The sequence below is a fragment of the Falco punctatus genome (genome assembly GCF_963210335.1).
Source record: "Falco punctatus genome assembly, chromosome: 2".
Classification (NCBI taxonomy): domain Eukaryota; kingdom Metazoa; phylum Chordata; class Aves; order Falconiformes; family Falconidae; genus Falco; species Falco punctatus.
In genome coordinates, this window is record NC_137581.1 from 72,480,488 (window position 1) to 72,495,135 (window position 14,648).

At 38.4% G+C, this 14,648-nt stretch overlaps 1 protein-coding gene across 4 annotated transcripts in view; it reads right to left on the reverse strand.

Moving 5' to 3' along the window:
* Positions 1 to 14,648, reverse strand: part of HERC2 (HECT and RLD domain containing E3 ubiquitin protein ligase 2) — a 112,525-nt gene that overhangs the window by 41,537 nt on the left and 56,340 nt on the right. For all 4 annotated transcript variants that reach the window (XM_080377359.1, XM_080377361.1, XM_080377358.1 and 1 more), the window contains 17 exons: positions 14,239 to 14,423; positions 12,429 to 12,576; positions 12,139 to 12,335; positions 11,674 to 11,904; positions 10,281 to 10,416; positions 9,571 to 9,714; positions 8,126 to 8,268; positions 7,649 to 7,916; positions 7,352 to 7,494; positions 5,846 to 5,944; positions 5,580 to 5,748; positions 5,341 to 5,466; positions 4,465 to 4,573; positions 4,177 to 4,316; positions 2,305 to 2,495; positions 412 to 517; positions 143 to 234 (listed from right to left, as the gene is read on the reverse strand). In XM_080377359.1, coding sequence (XP_080233485.1) covers positions 143 to 234; positions 412 to 517; positions 2,305 to 2,495; positions 4,177 to 4,316; positions 4,465 to 4,573; positions 5,341 to 5,466; positions 5,580 to 5,748; positions 5,846 to 5,944; positions 7,352 to 7,494; positions 7,649 to 7,916; positions 8,126 to 8,268; positions 9,571 to 9,714; positions 10,281 to 10,416; positions 11,674 to 11,904; positions 12,139 to 12,335; positions 12,429 to 12,576; positions 14,239 to 14,423 — 2,627 coding nt within the window. The remainder of the gene's footprint in view (positions 1 to 142; positions 235 to 411; positions 518 to 2,304; positions 2,496 to 4,176; positions 4,317 to 4,464; positions 4,574 to 5,340; positions 5,467 to 5,579; positions 5,749 to 5,845; positions 5,945 to 7,351; positions 7,495 to 7,648; positions 7,917 to 8,125; positions 8,269 to 9,570; positions 9,715 to 10,280; positions 10,417 to 11,673; positions 11,905 to 12,138; positions 12,336 to 12,428; positions 12,577 to 14,238; positions 14,424 to 14,648) is intronic.

A 14,648-nucleotide genomic window follows, 5' to 3' on the forward strand; every position in this document is an offset into this window, starting at 1 on the left:
CTGAACTGCTAGAAACAGTGCTAATTTAGAGGAAAAGTAAAATACCATGCTATAATCACCACAACATGCTTCTCATTCATCTCTTGCAGAAAACTATTTTTCTGTTGCATACCAGAGTAATTCTCACACAGATTTCACTTACTTCTGTACAATCACTGAGAAGAGGCACTGTGGTGTCTGTAGGATTTATATTGATTGTCTTTAGCTCTATAAGGTTATTTAAGGAATTCCCCCCTAGAAAACAAAACATGGAAAGAAAAACATTTTAAGATATGGTATTTGTTTCATAAACAGGCATGATGCATGTTAAAATTGATGACTACGTTAATTGAAACCAGACAAATACCTACTGTGGTGTGTACAAAAAAAATAAAATAAAAAATTAAGACTTCCCAGAGAACATACACATACCTGAAACTACAACTAAAGAGGGCATGTAACTGCTGTCTGCAGGGTCCACTATCATCTTTAGTCTGTGAACGAGAACATCTGGAAAAATCTCCAAGCGAATCCAGTGCTAGAGAAAAGACACAGTTTCATTTTCAGATAATACTGTTAGGATCACTGTATGGTTAACAAGAATAAATGTGTGCTATTTTTGAAGAGAGCATGGAAAACATTTCTGAATGGTACTCAATAGCTGTAACGCATGGGAACTGGCCAAAATAAAACAACTTTGTGAACTTCTCACCTGTCCAGCCTCCAAATACAAGAAAAACAGTTGCAGCAAATGATTTATTTCACCCAAGAGCAACACCACTGAGAAGACTGAGAAAGCACAATACCATCAGAGGTCAAGCAATGGGATATAATGTAAAACTTTTGTGACAGTCTGTAGACAAACTGATGAAAAGGTACTTGGGAATATTCTCAGCACAGCCATCAACAGAGCATCTAAACACGCTGGACAGAAGCCTAGCTGCAAATCCTGGTCCCAAAGCAATGCTGTGGGCCAATAAAGCCAGTAAACCATAAACTAAGGAACAATGTTTTTTATAAATGACCTGGACACATGAGTTATTGTACATTAAGCAAGGTTGCCAGTGATAGTAAACTAGGAGCAGCTGTGCACGCCCTGAAGAGTAGAGAGGCCTTACAGAGAGATCTGGATAGACTAGAGAGCTGGGCAATCACCACATGAAATTTAGCAAGAGCAAGTGCCAGACTCTCCACCTGGGACAAGGTAATCTTCCTTATACATATAAACTGGGGGACAAGAGGCTGGAGAGCAGGCCCATGTACAGAGATCTGGGGACGTGGGCTGATGGCAAATTGAATATGAATCAACAGTGTGCCCTGGCAGCCAAAAGGGCCAGCTGTGCCCCGGGGTGCATCAAGCACAGCATAGCTAGCCAGTTGAGGGAAGAAACTGTCCCACTCCACACTGCACTAGTGAGACCCCATCAAGTACTGTGTGCGGTTTTGGGCGCCTCAGTAGAAGAGAGACGTCAAACTACTAGAGTACATCCGGAGAAGGGCAACTAAAATGGTAAAAGGTCTCAAGGGCAAGACTTATGAGGTCACTTGGTTTGTTCAGCTTGGAAAAGGCTGAGGGGAGACCTCATCGCCATCTACAGCTTCCTCAAGAGGGGGAGGTGCTGAGCTCCTCTCTCTGGTGAGGAGTGACAGGACACGAGGAGATGGAATGAAGCTGTGTCAGGCGAAGTTCAGACCGGACATTACGAAAAGGTGTGACAGGGTGGTTGGTCAGTGGAAGAGGCACCCCAGGGAAGTGGTCACGGCACCAAGCTTGTCAGAATTCAAGGAGCATCCAGATTATGCTCTTAGTCATATGGTTTAGTTTCAGGTAGTTCTGCAAGAAGCAGGGAGTTGAGTCAGCAAACCGTATGGGTCCCTTCCAACTCAAGATATTCTATTATGCAAGTGAGGGAGTTCTTGGAGGTGGTTTTAGCTAGTGAGAGCACAGGTGCTTTTTGTGCTGCAACAAACTTGCTTAAGTAAAATGTAGGTACGTTGACTGTTAAGAACAATTGTCATCATCAGTTATTGTACTGAAAAGACAACTGTAACTGCATAACCAACCACAGAATATAGTAATTACCCTGTATTTAAAAAAAAAAAAAAAATATCACATACAAGTTCCTTGTAACTTAGAAAGATGAAGCTCAGCTTTAAAAAAATAGGCACATTTACTAGGAAGAAACACAGTTTTGTACTTCCGATGTTTGTTTTTAGTGCTCTTCTATCTTACACAAAGGTAACAAACAAATACATTTCACTTAAGGTACTTATCCTCTTAAGAGGAAAGTATGCCAGAACAAAGCAGTTATGGCTGAATGTTACCTTTCCTTGTGAGCCAGAAGACTGCCAGCATTGCTCGCTACCATCAATAAGACGTGAAGCCTGATTCACAGAGGATGAGACATTCAAATTTTTAACTATTCTTGACCAATCATCCAGTAGCATTCCCCGCTGGCTACTATGCCGTCTCTTCAGCTGCTTTCCAGAACGCCCACAAAAGACTGGAGACTGACCTGCATGGTTAAGTGAAACGTTAAGCACATACCTCTCAAAGAAAATTGCTTTTATTAAACCCATAAGCAATGTGAAAGGAAATATAACATATCAAAGACTTAGAGTACATAGTCTGAAGGCAGAACACAGAAGCACGTCACGTAGGTATAGTAATACTACTCACACTTGAAGGGCATAGCTCAAGATTTATTTTTTTTTTTAATTAGTTTCAAGCATTTTACCAGACAAGTTTTCATGTCTGTCATTTGGAATAATCACGCTTTCTGTTCTTAAACTTATGATTGATTTGTACCAAGAAACCAAGCATAATTTAGTAAAAAAATAAAAATTAAAAAACCTAAGATAATTACTCTCTTCAGGAATGTAAGACACTAAGAGTAATTCCTAAAATCGAACGATAAAACATTACAGGGGCACGCCATCTTTAAACTGACAGAATCCTTAGAAGACTAACATTCTTGACTAAGTAGTCACTTGAAAGGGTCCTTCCTTTTGAAATATAAATAAATATTTGTAATGACAAATGCTTCAAAACACAGGCCCACAGCACACAAATTTTGTACACCACCACAGCATATGAAAAATATGCAACCAACCCGCAATAAAAATCTCTTTCAGGAGAACAGACACAGCTAATGTTACCACACTGCAAACTCTGAATCGTGTTCAAGGATGAGGCAGTTTGGAGAGTTGTTGATTTCCTCCCTGCAAAAACCCACTTCTACTTTCCTTCACTGATCTTTGCAGCTTCTAGAAAGCCTGACTAAAAGAATACTAACTCTTGTTACCCTATCCAGGGCAACGCAGAAGATTACAGATTCACACCATACTAGCTGTAAAACCGTATTAACTGATTTATTAATGGAAAGTCTTTCTTGCCCTTTAAACAAACCATCATACACATGCAATGCATGTTCGTGTTTTCTAGTAGGGAATCAGTTTTAATCATTTTCCAAACCAATTAGCCTGGCTACATGTAAATATGAAGGAGTTTAGTCCAGAAGCCAACATCACCTTGCAAACGCTAGGGATTGGACTGATTTTTAAACAGGTGGAGAGAAAAGAAAGAAAAGCTAGCGTCAGGTAAGTTTTGCGTAATAATGCATAACCCCAAAAATTCTGGGGTGAAAATGGCTGCACCTGTTCCTCACTTAGAAACCAAAAATGTCAAGTCTTTCAAAAGGCTTCCCTTTCCCACTACACCCCTCTGAAGTCTCCACATCATGGAGGAAAAGAGGTAACAGCCACCACACAGTGATAGGCAAAACTGCTGAAGAGCAAGTGAGGGGTAAGACAGTATCTTTGGTATTTCAGGATGCACCTGATACATTTACCTACATTTAGGCTGATTGCAAAAGGCAGTAGGATTACAGAATTCTATGTTCTATTCTTGGTGTAGCTGTAAATGCCATTCTGACATAACGAGTTACTGCCATGTAGGCATATTTTTAAAACTTTTCTTACACTACAAAGAAAGCTTAAGGGTTGATGTTCTGGTGTAGTCTGCCATGTGCAATTGCAGCAGTGCTATGATCTGCTAAAAATGTTTTGTTGTCTAGAGGGTCAGTCTGAACACTAATTTCATTACATTAAGGTACAGAAATTTTAGAACTGTTTGTTTAAAAACTAATTCAATGCTTTTTAAATTAATCTAAGGAAAACTTAGATTCTGAAACTCACCCGGTTCATTTATTCTGCCAAAAGTGTGTCGGGTATTGTGCTTCCTAGTTTTAAAACAGGTTTCACAAAAGTCAAAGTCATCACAGTTTCTGCATTTGAATCTAGGCCCATTGATAGGAAACATCTGACAGCCATCACACCTGATTTCACAAAAGAACAACAGTAAGTGTATTTCTTGTAGTTTTCATAGTACAAGTTACTTGTAACACAAGTCAAGATAATGGAAACAACATAATAAAGCTAAAGGATAACTCTTACAAGTTAAGAAAAATGCAAATCATCACTTACGTGACTCCAGGATGAATGCTGGGAACCAGTTCCATTTCTGACAACAAGCCAGTCCAATGAGACTGCTGAGGAAAGTCTACGATGACATCTTTTCCATTGGCACTAAAAGCTGTGACAAAAACGTGGAGAAAACACAATGTGTTGCAAATGTCTATTTAAAAAATGAAGCAGAAAGTGTCCAGTGCAACATCAGAGCAGAAAATTGTAATAAAAAATACTTTCAAAAGTAACCTTTCACATTAATGGAACTATATATTAAACTTATCAGATAGCCGGGAAAGGGGCAGAGGGAAAGAGAGGTCTAAAGATTTTTTTTTAGAAGACATATATTATTCTATCTAAATTACTTGACTCTGATTTCTTTTATCTGTTTTTATTTAACAGTTACTGAATGGAGGGAGTACTTCTAAGCTCAAATGTACTATGACCAAGATCTGTACCTCTTCAAAGAATCTGTGCCCCACAGATTACTTCTACAACATTCCTTACAGCTTGATACTAGTGCGCCCCACTTCCTCCTCACTTCCATGTGAAGTCTTCAAGTTAGAATTCCTTCTTAAAGGAAAACCATTTGTGGCTCATCCAAAGTATAAATGAGAACTACAACAGGAAGCTGCACAGATTCTGAAAGTCCTTTACTGCATATGAATGGAGCAGCTCAAAAAGTAGATGAACACACTAACAAAATGGGCTGCCACAGATTACATGTCTACAAAATTAATCACACACATCAAATGCATTCTGTACTTTCTTCCTATGAGGCAGCATTCCACAAAACTGTGATTTGTGTCTAAAAGATTCTCTCCTTAAACACTGCAGAAAGTCTGTGGTTCCAGTTTTATTATTTTCCCGTGCCCCTTTTGAAATAGACATTACCTTTGACAACTCCCACACTTCGGTGAGTAACTGATCCCCATTTGTATTTGGGTGTGGTAACAGAGCTTTTCACACGCACTTTGTCACCTATCTTGATATGAGAGGCTGAACTCTGCGGTGGGAATCCTAGAAGTTGCAAGAATAAATGCATGGTGAGTGAGTTTTTCCCCTCCAAAAATAAATCTCCCTTTAATGTATCATTCAGTTTTTTATTCAAAAGCAGTCAGCAGTGAACTTACCTAAAAGCTCAACATGGATGTATCTGACCCAGTAAGTACCACCCTTTTGTTGCCAGTCACACTGTACATTCAGGTCATGCAATCCATCTCGATCCAATTTAATAACTTTGCCTACATCTCCTTCACAAACCTCCTCATAGGTCCTGCAGCACCTAACCATCATCCCCACCTAGGGGAAAACAAACAACAGAATGCCATAGCTGTGCAAGAACTTTTGTAGCAGAAGGAAAGTAGTTTCAATACAGTTTTTGATCATCATACTTTACCTGAATATTCTCCCTCACATACACAGCATAGTCATCATTACTTAAGAAATCAGCTCGTTTCTTATAGGTCTGGCTCTCTGTTACAACAGCGCCACTTGCCTGGAAAAAGATCCAAAATAAACATGTAACAGTCACAAAATTTGTCTTTAATTCAGATAAATGAAATTGTTAACAGAGACTGAAGATAACCCAACAAGAGCAAACACATATAATGTCCAAGTTGCATGCCAAAAATAGGAAAAACCTTAAACTAACTATAGTGCTAATATTTACGATCTACTTTAAGCTAAAGTTTAGTTTCCGAAACGACTTGCTAAGGAACATAGCCACAAATTTTCAAAACGTGTGAAACAAGCTGGAAGTTGCTTTTATGAAATCTGCTTGCCAAATGAAATTAGAACAAAAAGGATTTGTGAGTAACTTAGCCTCACAGATTCACATTCACATTCCACTTCTTAGGCTACTTGTTTAGAGATTAAAAGAACCCAAGAAAAGAACAATGGTGAACAGTAATCCTTCCTGAAGTCCACTACTAAATTTTTTTTGTTTTATAGTACAATGGGATTTAAATTATTCCCATAGAAAAACAAGCTGATGAAAAAGATAAGACGAGACTGTAGCTATCAGAACTTATTCCTTATGAGATTTGATTAACTTAAAAAATGTTAAGAGAACTATTGCATTCCACCTGTAATGAGAATTTTCAGGAAACTTTGTTCTGTTTTGAGCATTAAATCTTTTTTCATTCAAGGCAATACATAGCACAGTTTCTCACTGAAATACTGATAAAGGTACCAGAACTCAACGTCAAGTCCATTTCCTTTAAAGCATGATACATTTCTTTCAATTACAGGAATCCCACATGCCAGAAAACTCAACATAGCTCCATAAAAAAACAAATAGAAAAATACAGAACCCATTTCACTTTATTGCCAAATCCTTACTGAAACAGTTCCTGAAAGCCAACAGAAGACTAATAAATTCACATTAAAGCCATCACACTCAATAGGCATTGTAAAGGTCGTTTTATCACCCGTAAGTGAAAATAGCTTTTGTAAGGAAAAAGCTATTTCACTGACATTTTTTTGTCATTTATTCATAAATTCCTCATCATTCCTTGTAGCTAACATACATTTGTTTTTCAAGACCAAATTAAGGGAGAGGGGGAGGGGAGCATGGAAGGAGTCCTTTACAGATATTACGATACAGTGTTTGCTCAGATGAAACTGAGACCAACTATCAGGGATACTTATAGCCACCACTCGTTCAACATCTACATGTATTCCACTCTTCCCCTGTGCTATTCATACATAAGTACTTCTAGATTATTCTTGAGCTCTTATATGACATGCGGTAGAAACATATGGCAAATGTGGTCCTCGTTACAGTCTTGAAAGCTTGGGAAAGCAGAATGTCCTTGTACTCTAACCAAAGTTCATAAAAGGAAAGAATTAGAAAATTTGCAGCCAGGTAGCATGCCTTGGGTTTTACTTAGCTGATACTTACCACAGGGCAAGCAGCTTCAGCTTCTTCCACCTCCTCTGCTATTTCCTCATCTGAATATTCATCAGAGATAGTATCAGCGTCAGAGAGATCCGTAATTTGAACATCAGGATGATCCAACAACCAGCCAACCAAGGCTTCTACTCCTAATATAGAACACAAAGTCTGTCTCTAAGGGATTCTCTGACATTCTTAAAATAGTATCCAAAATGATAAGTGACAATTGCTCCCAGTAGCATTTTAACCTGCTCACAATTTTCCTTCTACTTCTAAAATCATTAATTTAACTAAATGGAATACCTGGTAATCCAGAAGCACTTCCAGAGGTTCCAGACAGAGATTTTAGTGCAAATTCTATGTTTTTCCTAGGAAATCCCATTTCCATAAGTTGAACTACGATGGGGAGGGGTGGAATTGGAGACTGCTTGCGTTTCTTTGCTTTTGTAGGTCGGATATGTTGCACCGTGATGGGTGTTGTAGCTTCACTAGAGCTGCAGTCTTCAAACACTGGTGTTGAAGGATGCGTAGACTCTACAGCCAGATATTGGCATACTGCCAAAGCAGCAGCCTAAATGAGAACAAAGCAAGCAGTCCAAGTAAAACAAGTGTATTTAGTATGTTTCTGCATGTGTATGTACCTGAAATTAAAGGTTATTTGCCAAAAAGGGTTCAGTATCACTTTTTTTTTTTAAAGCCTATAGCTTAACAAGTTTCAGTTTGACTGTGAATTAGAAAGACTTATTTATTTGGTTACTTAGCAGAAAACACAGACTCTACCTCAAGCTCTTGTTTGTCAAATATTGCTTTCACAGGTGATGGTTGCGTAGCAGCTGTCAAAAGTTGCTGTAAAAGAATCATGGGAGGCTGAGGTCCTTCAGGAGACATATCTCCTATGTCGGGAGAGGCAACTGCTCCATCCTCTTGAAACAAAAACATTATTTTAACCAAAACCATGTAATAGAAGTCAGTAAGGAGACTTATTCTGGGGCATATTGGTTGATCAAACATATTATTTCTTCCATATTTTGTCTCCACAGGAATCACATGCTTAAGATTAAATCATGTGTGCCACAATCTCCATACAAAAAAAGCAAATGAGAAACTTGTAGATAAACACTATTTTTACTAAAACACACCTAAGACATGTCTAGCAGAAACTGCTCAGTGGACAGTGAACTTGCACAAGTATCTTCTGAGTTTTTACAGTAATATTATTATAGAAAGGTCTTTCCAGGACAGAACACTTCATATAGAAAACCAACAATCTCATTGATCCCTAAACCCATGGCACATACTTCCTGGATTAAGTCACTTCCCTCCTTTAATACAGCTCTTGAGAAAAGCTCCCCATAGTTGTTTATTGCCCCTTTAAAAGGGTGCACCTTTTTTGAGTCAACTGGCTCACACTCTGCAACTTTTATCGTTGATTTTGTATTCTTGTTGGCATAAACATTCATGGTTCCTACATCTTTATTGTGGCTATCTCACGGAAGTGTTCTGACTCTTCATTTAACTCCAACAAAAGGAAGTTCTCGTATTTGAAACAGTAACAAAACAAGCAGTAGTCCTCATGTAACTTACGCTGTTCTGGACCACCACCACCCAACCCCCCCCTCCCCCCCCAAAAAAAAAACACCAAACAAAAACCTCATGGTAGAAGTCAAGCCACATTCCATTCCCAGGAAAATATTAAGGATTCATTGATTTAAAATTTGGTAACTGACAAACCACCCCAGAAATATACAAGTAAAATAAATATATTTCAAGCCTCAAACACTTGGATCCACTTAAGTCTTCAAAACCTAAGTTAAAAAGTCAAAATGCTTTTCATAGAATGGTTTGGGCTGGAAGAGACCTTGACAATCATCCAGTTCCAACCCCCCTGCCATGGGCAGAGATACCTGCCACCAGACCAGGTTGCTCAGAGCCCCATCCAGCCTGGCCTTGAACACTGCCAGGAATGGGGCACCCACAGCTTCTCTGGGCAACCTGTTTCAGTGTCTCACGACCCACACTAAAGAATTTCTTCCTAATATCTAACTTAAATCTACCCTCTTTCAGTTTTAATATGTAAGATTAAAGCATTCCTGAATTTTAATTTTTAGTCTTTAGAGGGCAAACCTAGCTTCTACCCTCCAAGTGCCATTAGCAAGCGTTATAGTCACCTACTTTATCCACCATCTAAACAAACAGCAGCACACTCAGGCTGTGTTTCAGAATACCTGCAGGATTTAATGCACAGTCCTGAACAGCTGGCTGAGACAAGATCTGTCTTAGTGTATCTTGGTGAGAAAGCAGAGCCCGGCCCGCTTTCAGTATGTACAGCTTTAATTGCTGGCATCGCAGTAGATCCAAATCCACTTGACCTGTCAGATATATTAAGCAGCTATTAGCACTAGTACACAGGAATCTCTTGTGTTAGAGAAGAAAGTACCATTCATACAGCCTCAGTTCAAAAATCAGTTTGCATCTTAACTCACTGTGTGAAAGCTTGTGAAATACTGACGATATGAGGTAGTCTGAACAGCATCTGGATAAAAAGTATTCTATGACTCACGATATTAAAAACACTGCTTTCCTACTTTCGTGCCCTGCACAATCATACAGCTAACAGCACAATAAGTGCAGTTAAGAGGTATTGAATTGTTTAAAATATTGGATCCATATAACAAGTCCAGCCCCAAACCTTATTTACATTTTCTCTAAGTAAAAACAATATTCCACTTACAGCGCAGAGCAATTAATCTCCTAGCTAAACTTGTCTCGTAAGTTCATATTATTCAACGTCGACTGAAAAAAAGTAAGGTTCCAGAAAACCTTTTTCTTACGTACATTTGCTGTTACTAGTATTTTTCCCACAGTATATTCATCTATTAAACAACAAAAAAACCCCAAAAACCCAACAAAAACAACAAAAGAACTCCAGCTGTACCTGAAAGACCCTGGTTGGGAGACTTCATCCTTTGTTTTTCTATTTTACTTCCAGCCAGATTTACCAGTTGAGCCCAAATGGATAGCATCGGTTCAGTGAAAGGCAAGTTGTTCACATTGAAAGCCACAACTGGAAGCTAGACAGTGGAAGAACCAGACAAAAGAAAAAAAAACCCAACAGATAAGCATTTTCCAAAATCATTCAGAAGTTTCAATAGTTATTAACTGAAGAAGAGAAAAAGAATCATTCATCTTATTGCTTTTGACTAATGTCCTGGTTTCAGCTGCAACAGGGTTATTTCCTTCTTAGTAGCTGGTACAGCGCTGTGTTTTGGATTTAGTATGAAAATAACGTTGATAGCAACAACTAAAACATCAGTGTGTTAATTAGTGCTTACTCTAAATCAAGGACTTTTCAGTTTCACATGCTCTGAGAGCGAGCAGGTACACAAAAGGCTGGGAGGGAGCAGAGCCCAGCCAGCCAAGCTGCAAGCCAAGGGGATATTCCCGTACCTTAGAACATGGCGCTCAGTAAATAAACTGCAGGGAGTTGACCAGGACCTGTCAATCACTGCTCAGGAACTGGCTGGGCATCAGTCAGCCGGTGGTGAGCAATTGCGTTGTGCATCACTTGGGGGTTTTGTGGTTGTTTCTTTCCCCTTGGATTTTATTCCTCTATTACAATTATTATTGTTGTTGTTATTATTTTTACTTTATTTCAACTATTAAGCTGTTCTTATCTCAACCCATGGGTGTTACCTTTTTCTGATTCTCCTCCCCATCCCACTGGGGAGGGGCGAGGGGGTGGGGAGTGAGCTAGCAGCTCTATAGTACCTAGTTGCTGGCTGAAGTTAAATCACAATAACCAGGAACAACTGGAGAGGACTGCTATTCCCTACAGAGCTCCTCTACTTGTAGCACACAGTTGCAGGTCTGCTTGGTGAAAAAGTAACACAGAGTCAGAGCAAGGAAGAACTGCAGCCTCTCAAGCAGACCAGGCACTTTCACTAAAGCCACATCAACAAACTTGAGATTAAGATTCAAATGAAAACATCCAAGACTTTCTACATTAGTTAGGAAATCAAGTTAAATATAAACAAACAGTTCCTCTCATGTAAGAGCTATAAATCATATTTTCATGACTTGAGAGTTTACTTCAAGTCAAAGGAGTTCAGCTCAAATTCCTTCTCCTTTCACCTCCTCAAAAAATAAGGACAGGCTTTAAAGGCCTTATAGGGGTTTGGATGAATACCATCTTAGATTTGCATTCAGAGCATGGTATGTGTTGAACGTCAATGTATTTACCCAAAGAAGAACAAGTATTTTCTTTGCACTGTATCAGAATCTTAAACCCTACTCTTCCCTCTACTGCAGACTCAACGAAACAAACTTACTGGTTTCAGTTGATTCAGAGGGCACACTCTGCATGTTCGCATGTCATAGAACTGCACAGTGATCTTCCCTTTCGGGGTAATGCGTGTCACTGTGCCTTCTCCAAATTCATCATGAACTACTTGTCCACCCAGTCTCAAGCGACTGTCTATGCCGCCAATCACTGCTAACACTGCCATTAGGCCTCCCACCTCTGGATTCTCAGTGTCAGGAAAGTAGTCATCCAACAGAGCCTAACAAAGAACAACACCATTAACTGTAGGGAGAACAACATACACTTTTATCTGCTTTAAAATACAGTTAAGCACACATACTTCAATTTAAAAATTACGACACAAATACATATATATATATAAAAACAGAAAAATGGTTTCAAAATTAAGCTTAATATTGTTTACATTTAGTATTTATAATTTCAAAATAAATATTGCTATAAAAATGAGCTTATTTTAAAACGTGGAAACTACCCCTTCTGACTGTTTTCCTGCAAAGATGTGGGTGATGGAGGTTAGCTGAGAGTTGATGTACTTGTTTATGAGTCCATTCCACTGGCTGAGCGAATGGAGCGTCCTCAGCAGTGCCACTATTTCTTCTGCTAAAGTACTACTGTGAGTGGCAGTTAGAGATGCTTGGGGCCTGGCCTTTCTCCTTCTCAGAGTAGATTCTAAAAAGACAAAAGCAATTGCACAACATTTATCAATTTAACACACACATTTTCTATACATAAAAATAAGCCACTGCGGGAAAATTCCTCTACCTCTGAGCAGTGGGATATCTGAAGAACAAGTACTAAGCAGGCTGCCTAAAAATCCAAACAGTTTTTCCACAAGAAATTTCATGTCTCTTGACCTTTCATTTTTATCCCAGGATGGAAGTACTGCTTTCAATAAGTGTACAGCAAGAATCTAAAAAGAGAACAAAACAAGCGTTATTCCATTCTAAGTCACCAAGTATTAAAGAAATTCTCAAATATACTAAGCACAGAAGAAAGGCATTTTAAAAGTTAGCTTTCCTCGTAGTTCTTTCTACTATGCTGATTTCTTTCCGGCTGTGGAAATTACAGACATACTGATCTTCCATTCACTTTCATAAGGAATATTTTAAAAGAAGTTGCGCCAGTTCAAAGTCAGTAACAATTTTATCGGCACATTATATTAGTGAATCCAACCTCTTCAATACTCAGTACATGACACAAACACACACTGAGAAACAACATAAATGACTAAAATGCATAGGAAAAATAGCAATACAGAAATGGGAAGGTTTGTTCAGACTCCAGACTCAGAACTTAGTATTAAGATGTATTTCAGAATGAAAGCTTCCAAGTGTTCTGCAATGAGGGTATGATAATTAAAAGTCATGAGATAGAAAGCTGAACGATACAAGAAGGCAAAAAGCAACTTCAGTGACACCCAAAAGTATTTACTGTGAAACTACAGCCTCTGACACAGCACAGAAGGAAGAGACTGGCATCTCTAAACCTAGACACTCTGTGCAGGACTGATGAATAGCATGGGAAGGTGTAGTGCTGCAGTATCAAAGAGCAGATGGAGTTGCACATTCTGGAGTATTTCTGGTTCCTCAGAAGTTCCTCATCTTCTACCCAGAAGACCAATACAAGTGACCGATAACCGTGAAAAGATCTGTCTTCTCGTAAACTTCTGTCAGTAACACGTCTTTCTAAAACTTCCAAGTCTCATCTTTTTCTCGTTAAGTTAGACGCTGGTACATGAGGAACGGTCATTTCTCTCAAGTATTCCCCGAGCAGCACAGATGACTAACGCACCAACTCCTCGATGATAAAAGATCTCTCATCAAACTAAAAATAGTGCCAAGAATTTGCTGGAAGATGACACAAAAATGTACATGCCTTTATGATACAAGGCTTTAGTTAAAAAATGCTGATGCCTCATCAAGGGAAAGATTAAGATCTTTTGCTCCCTAAGCCTTAAAACTTGGAAGACTTACTCCATGATAAGGTTGCTTTTTAATCTCGTGATAAAGACTAAGGAAAGGAAAAAACAAAGGAAAAAAGAAAAAAAAGAAGAAAAAAAGAAAAGGGGAAAGGGGACATACAACACCAAAATAAGATACAAAGATGCAGCTTTCCTAAGAGAGACAAATTAAAATAGTAACAGCAGTTTACTATGGAAGGAAGGACAGGAGATAATACACAATTTGATAATGTTATGAATGAAAATGAAATTGCACATCTTTCCTAATGATCTTTTTGTTATTCTTTTCTTTATTCAACTTCTAGGAACATTATATCGGAAGTTTCTGGAATATATTTTTGGAACACTCTTTTGGTCTCATCTGTACAAAACTTCCAGGCTTTCAACAGAACGCAGGAGTCTTCTGTAGTGCCCTGACAGCTCAAAAACTTACAGATGTGTATCTAAAACAACGAATACTAAATATAAGACGACGTTTTTTCCCAATTAATTTAAAACTGATATAATGACATTTCCCATCTGTTTTTTAAAATACTTTTTTTTAAAAAAAATGACAACTGAAGTCTATTAAATTCATTGCCTATCAAAGTAATTTGGAAATACACACATTACCTGTCTCTGTAGTGAAGCAGCAGTGAAAGATTCATGCCCCTCAACAATTTTCATTAGCAAAGTTATCCACTGAGATGTACTAAGAGTGCTGCACATCTGAGGCATGAGTGCTATACTTCGAATGAATCCCAGCGTGCACCAACTCCTATGCTGTTCTTTATAAACTAATTTATTTGGCAAGGAAGCTAAAAACAAAAAGATATATACATAAAACAGTTGACTTTTCCACCAGCTACGTAATTATATACTACATGGGGCTTTTTTGGACAAATCACAACACTGAGCTACTTCACTGTCTTTACAGAACTATTAACTTCTGTTTTAGAGCCTGTAATTAATTTTATTAAATATGCCTTTAAAACCATTCTCATCCTTATACTGTTCCCTCATTTCGAAGTAGTTAACAGCAT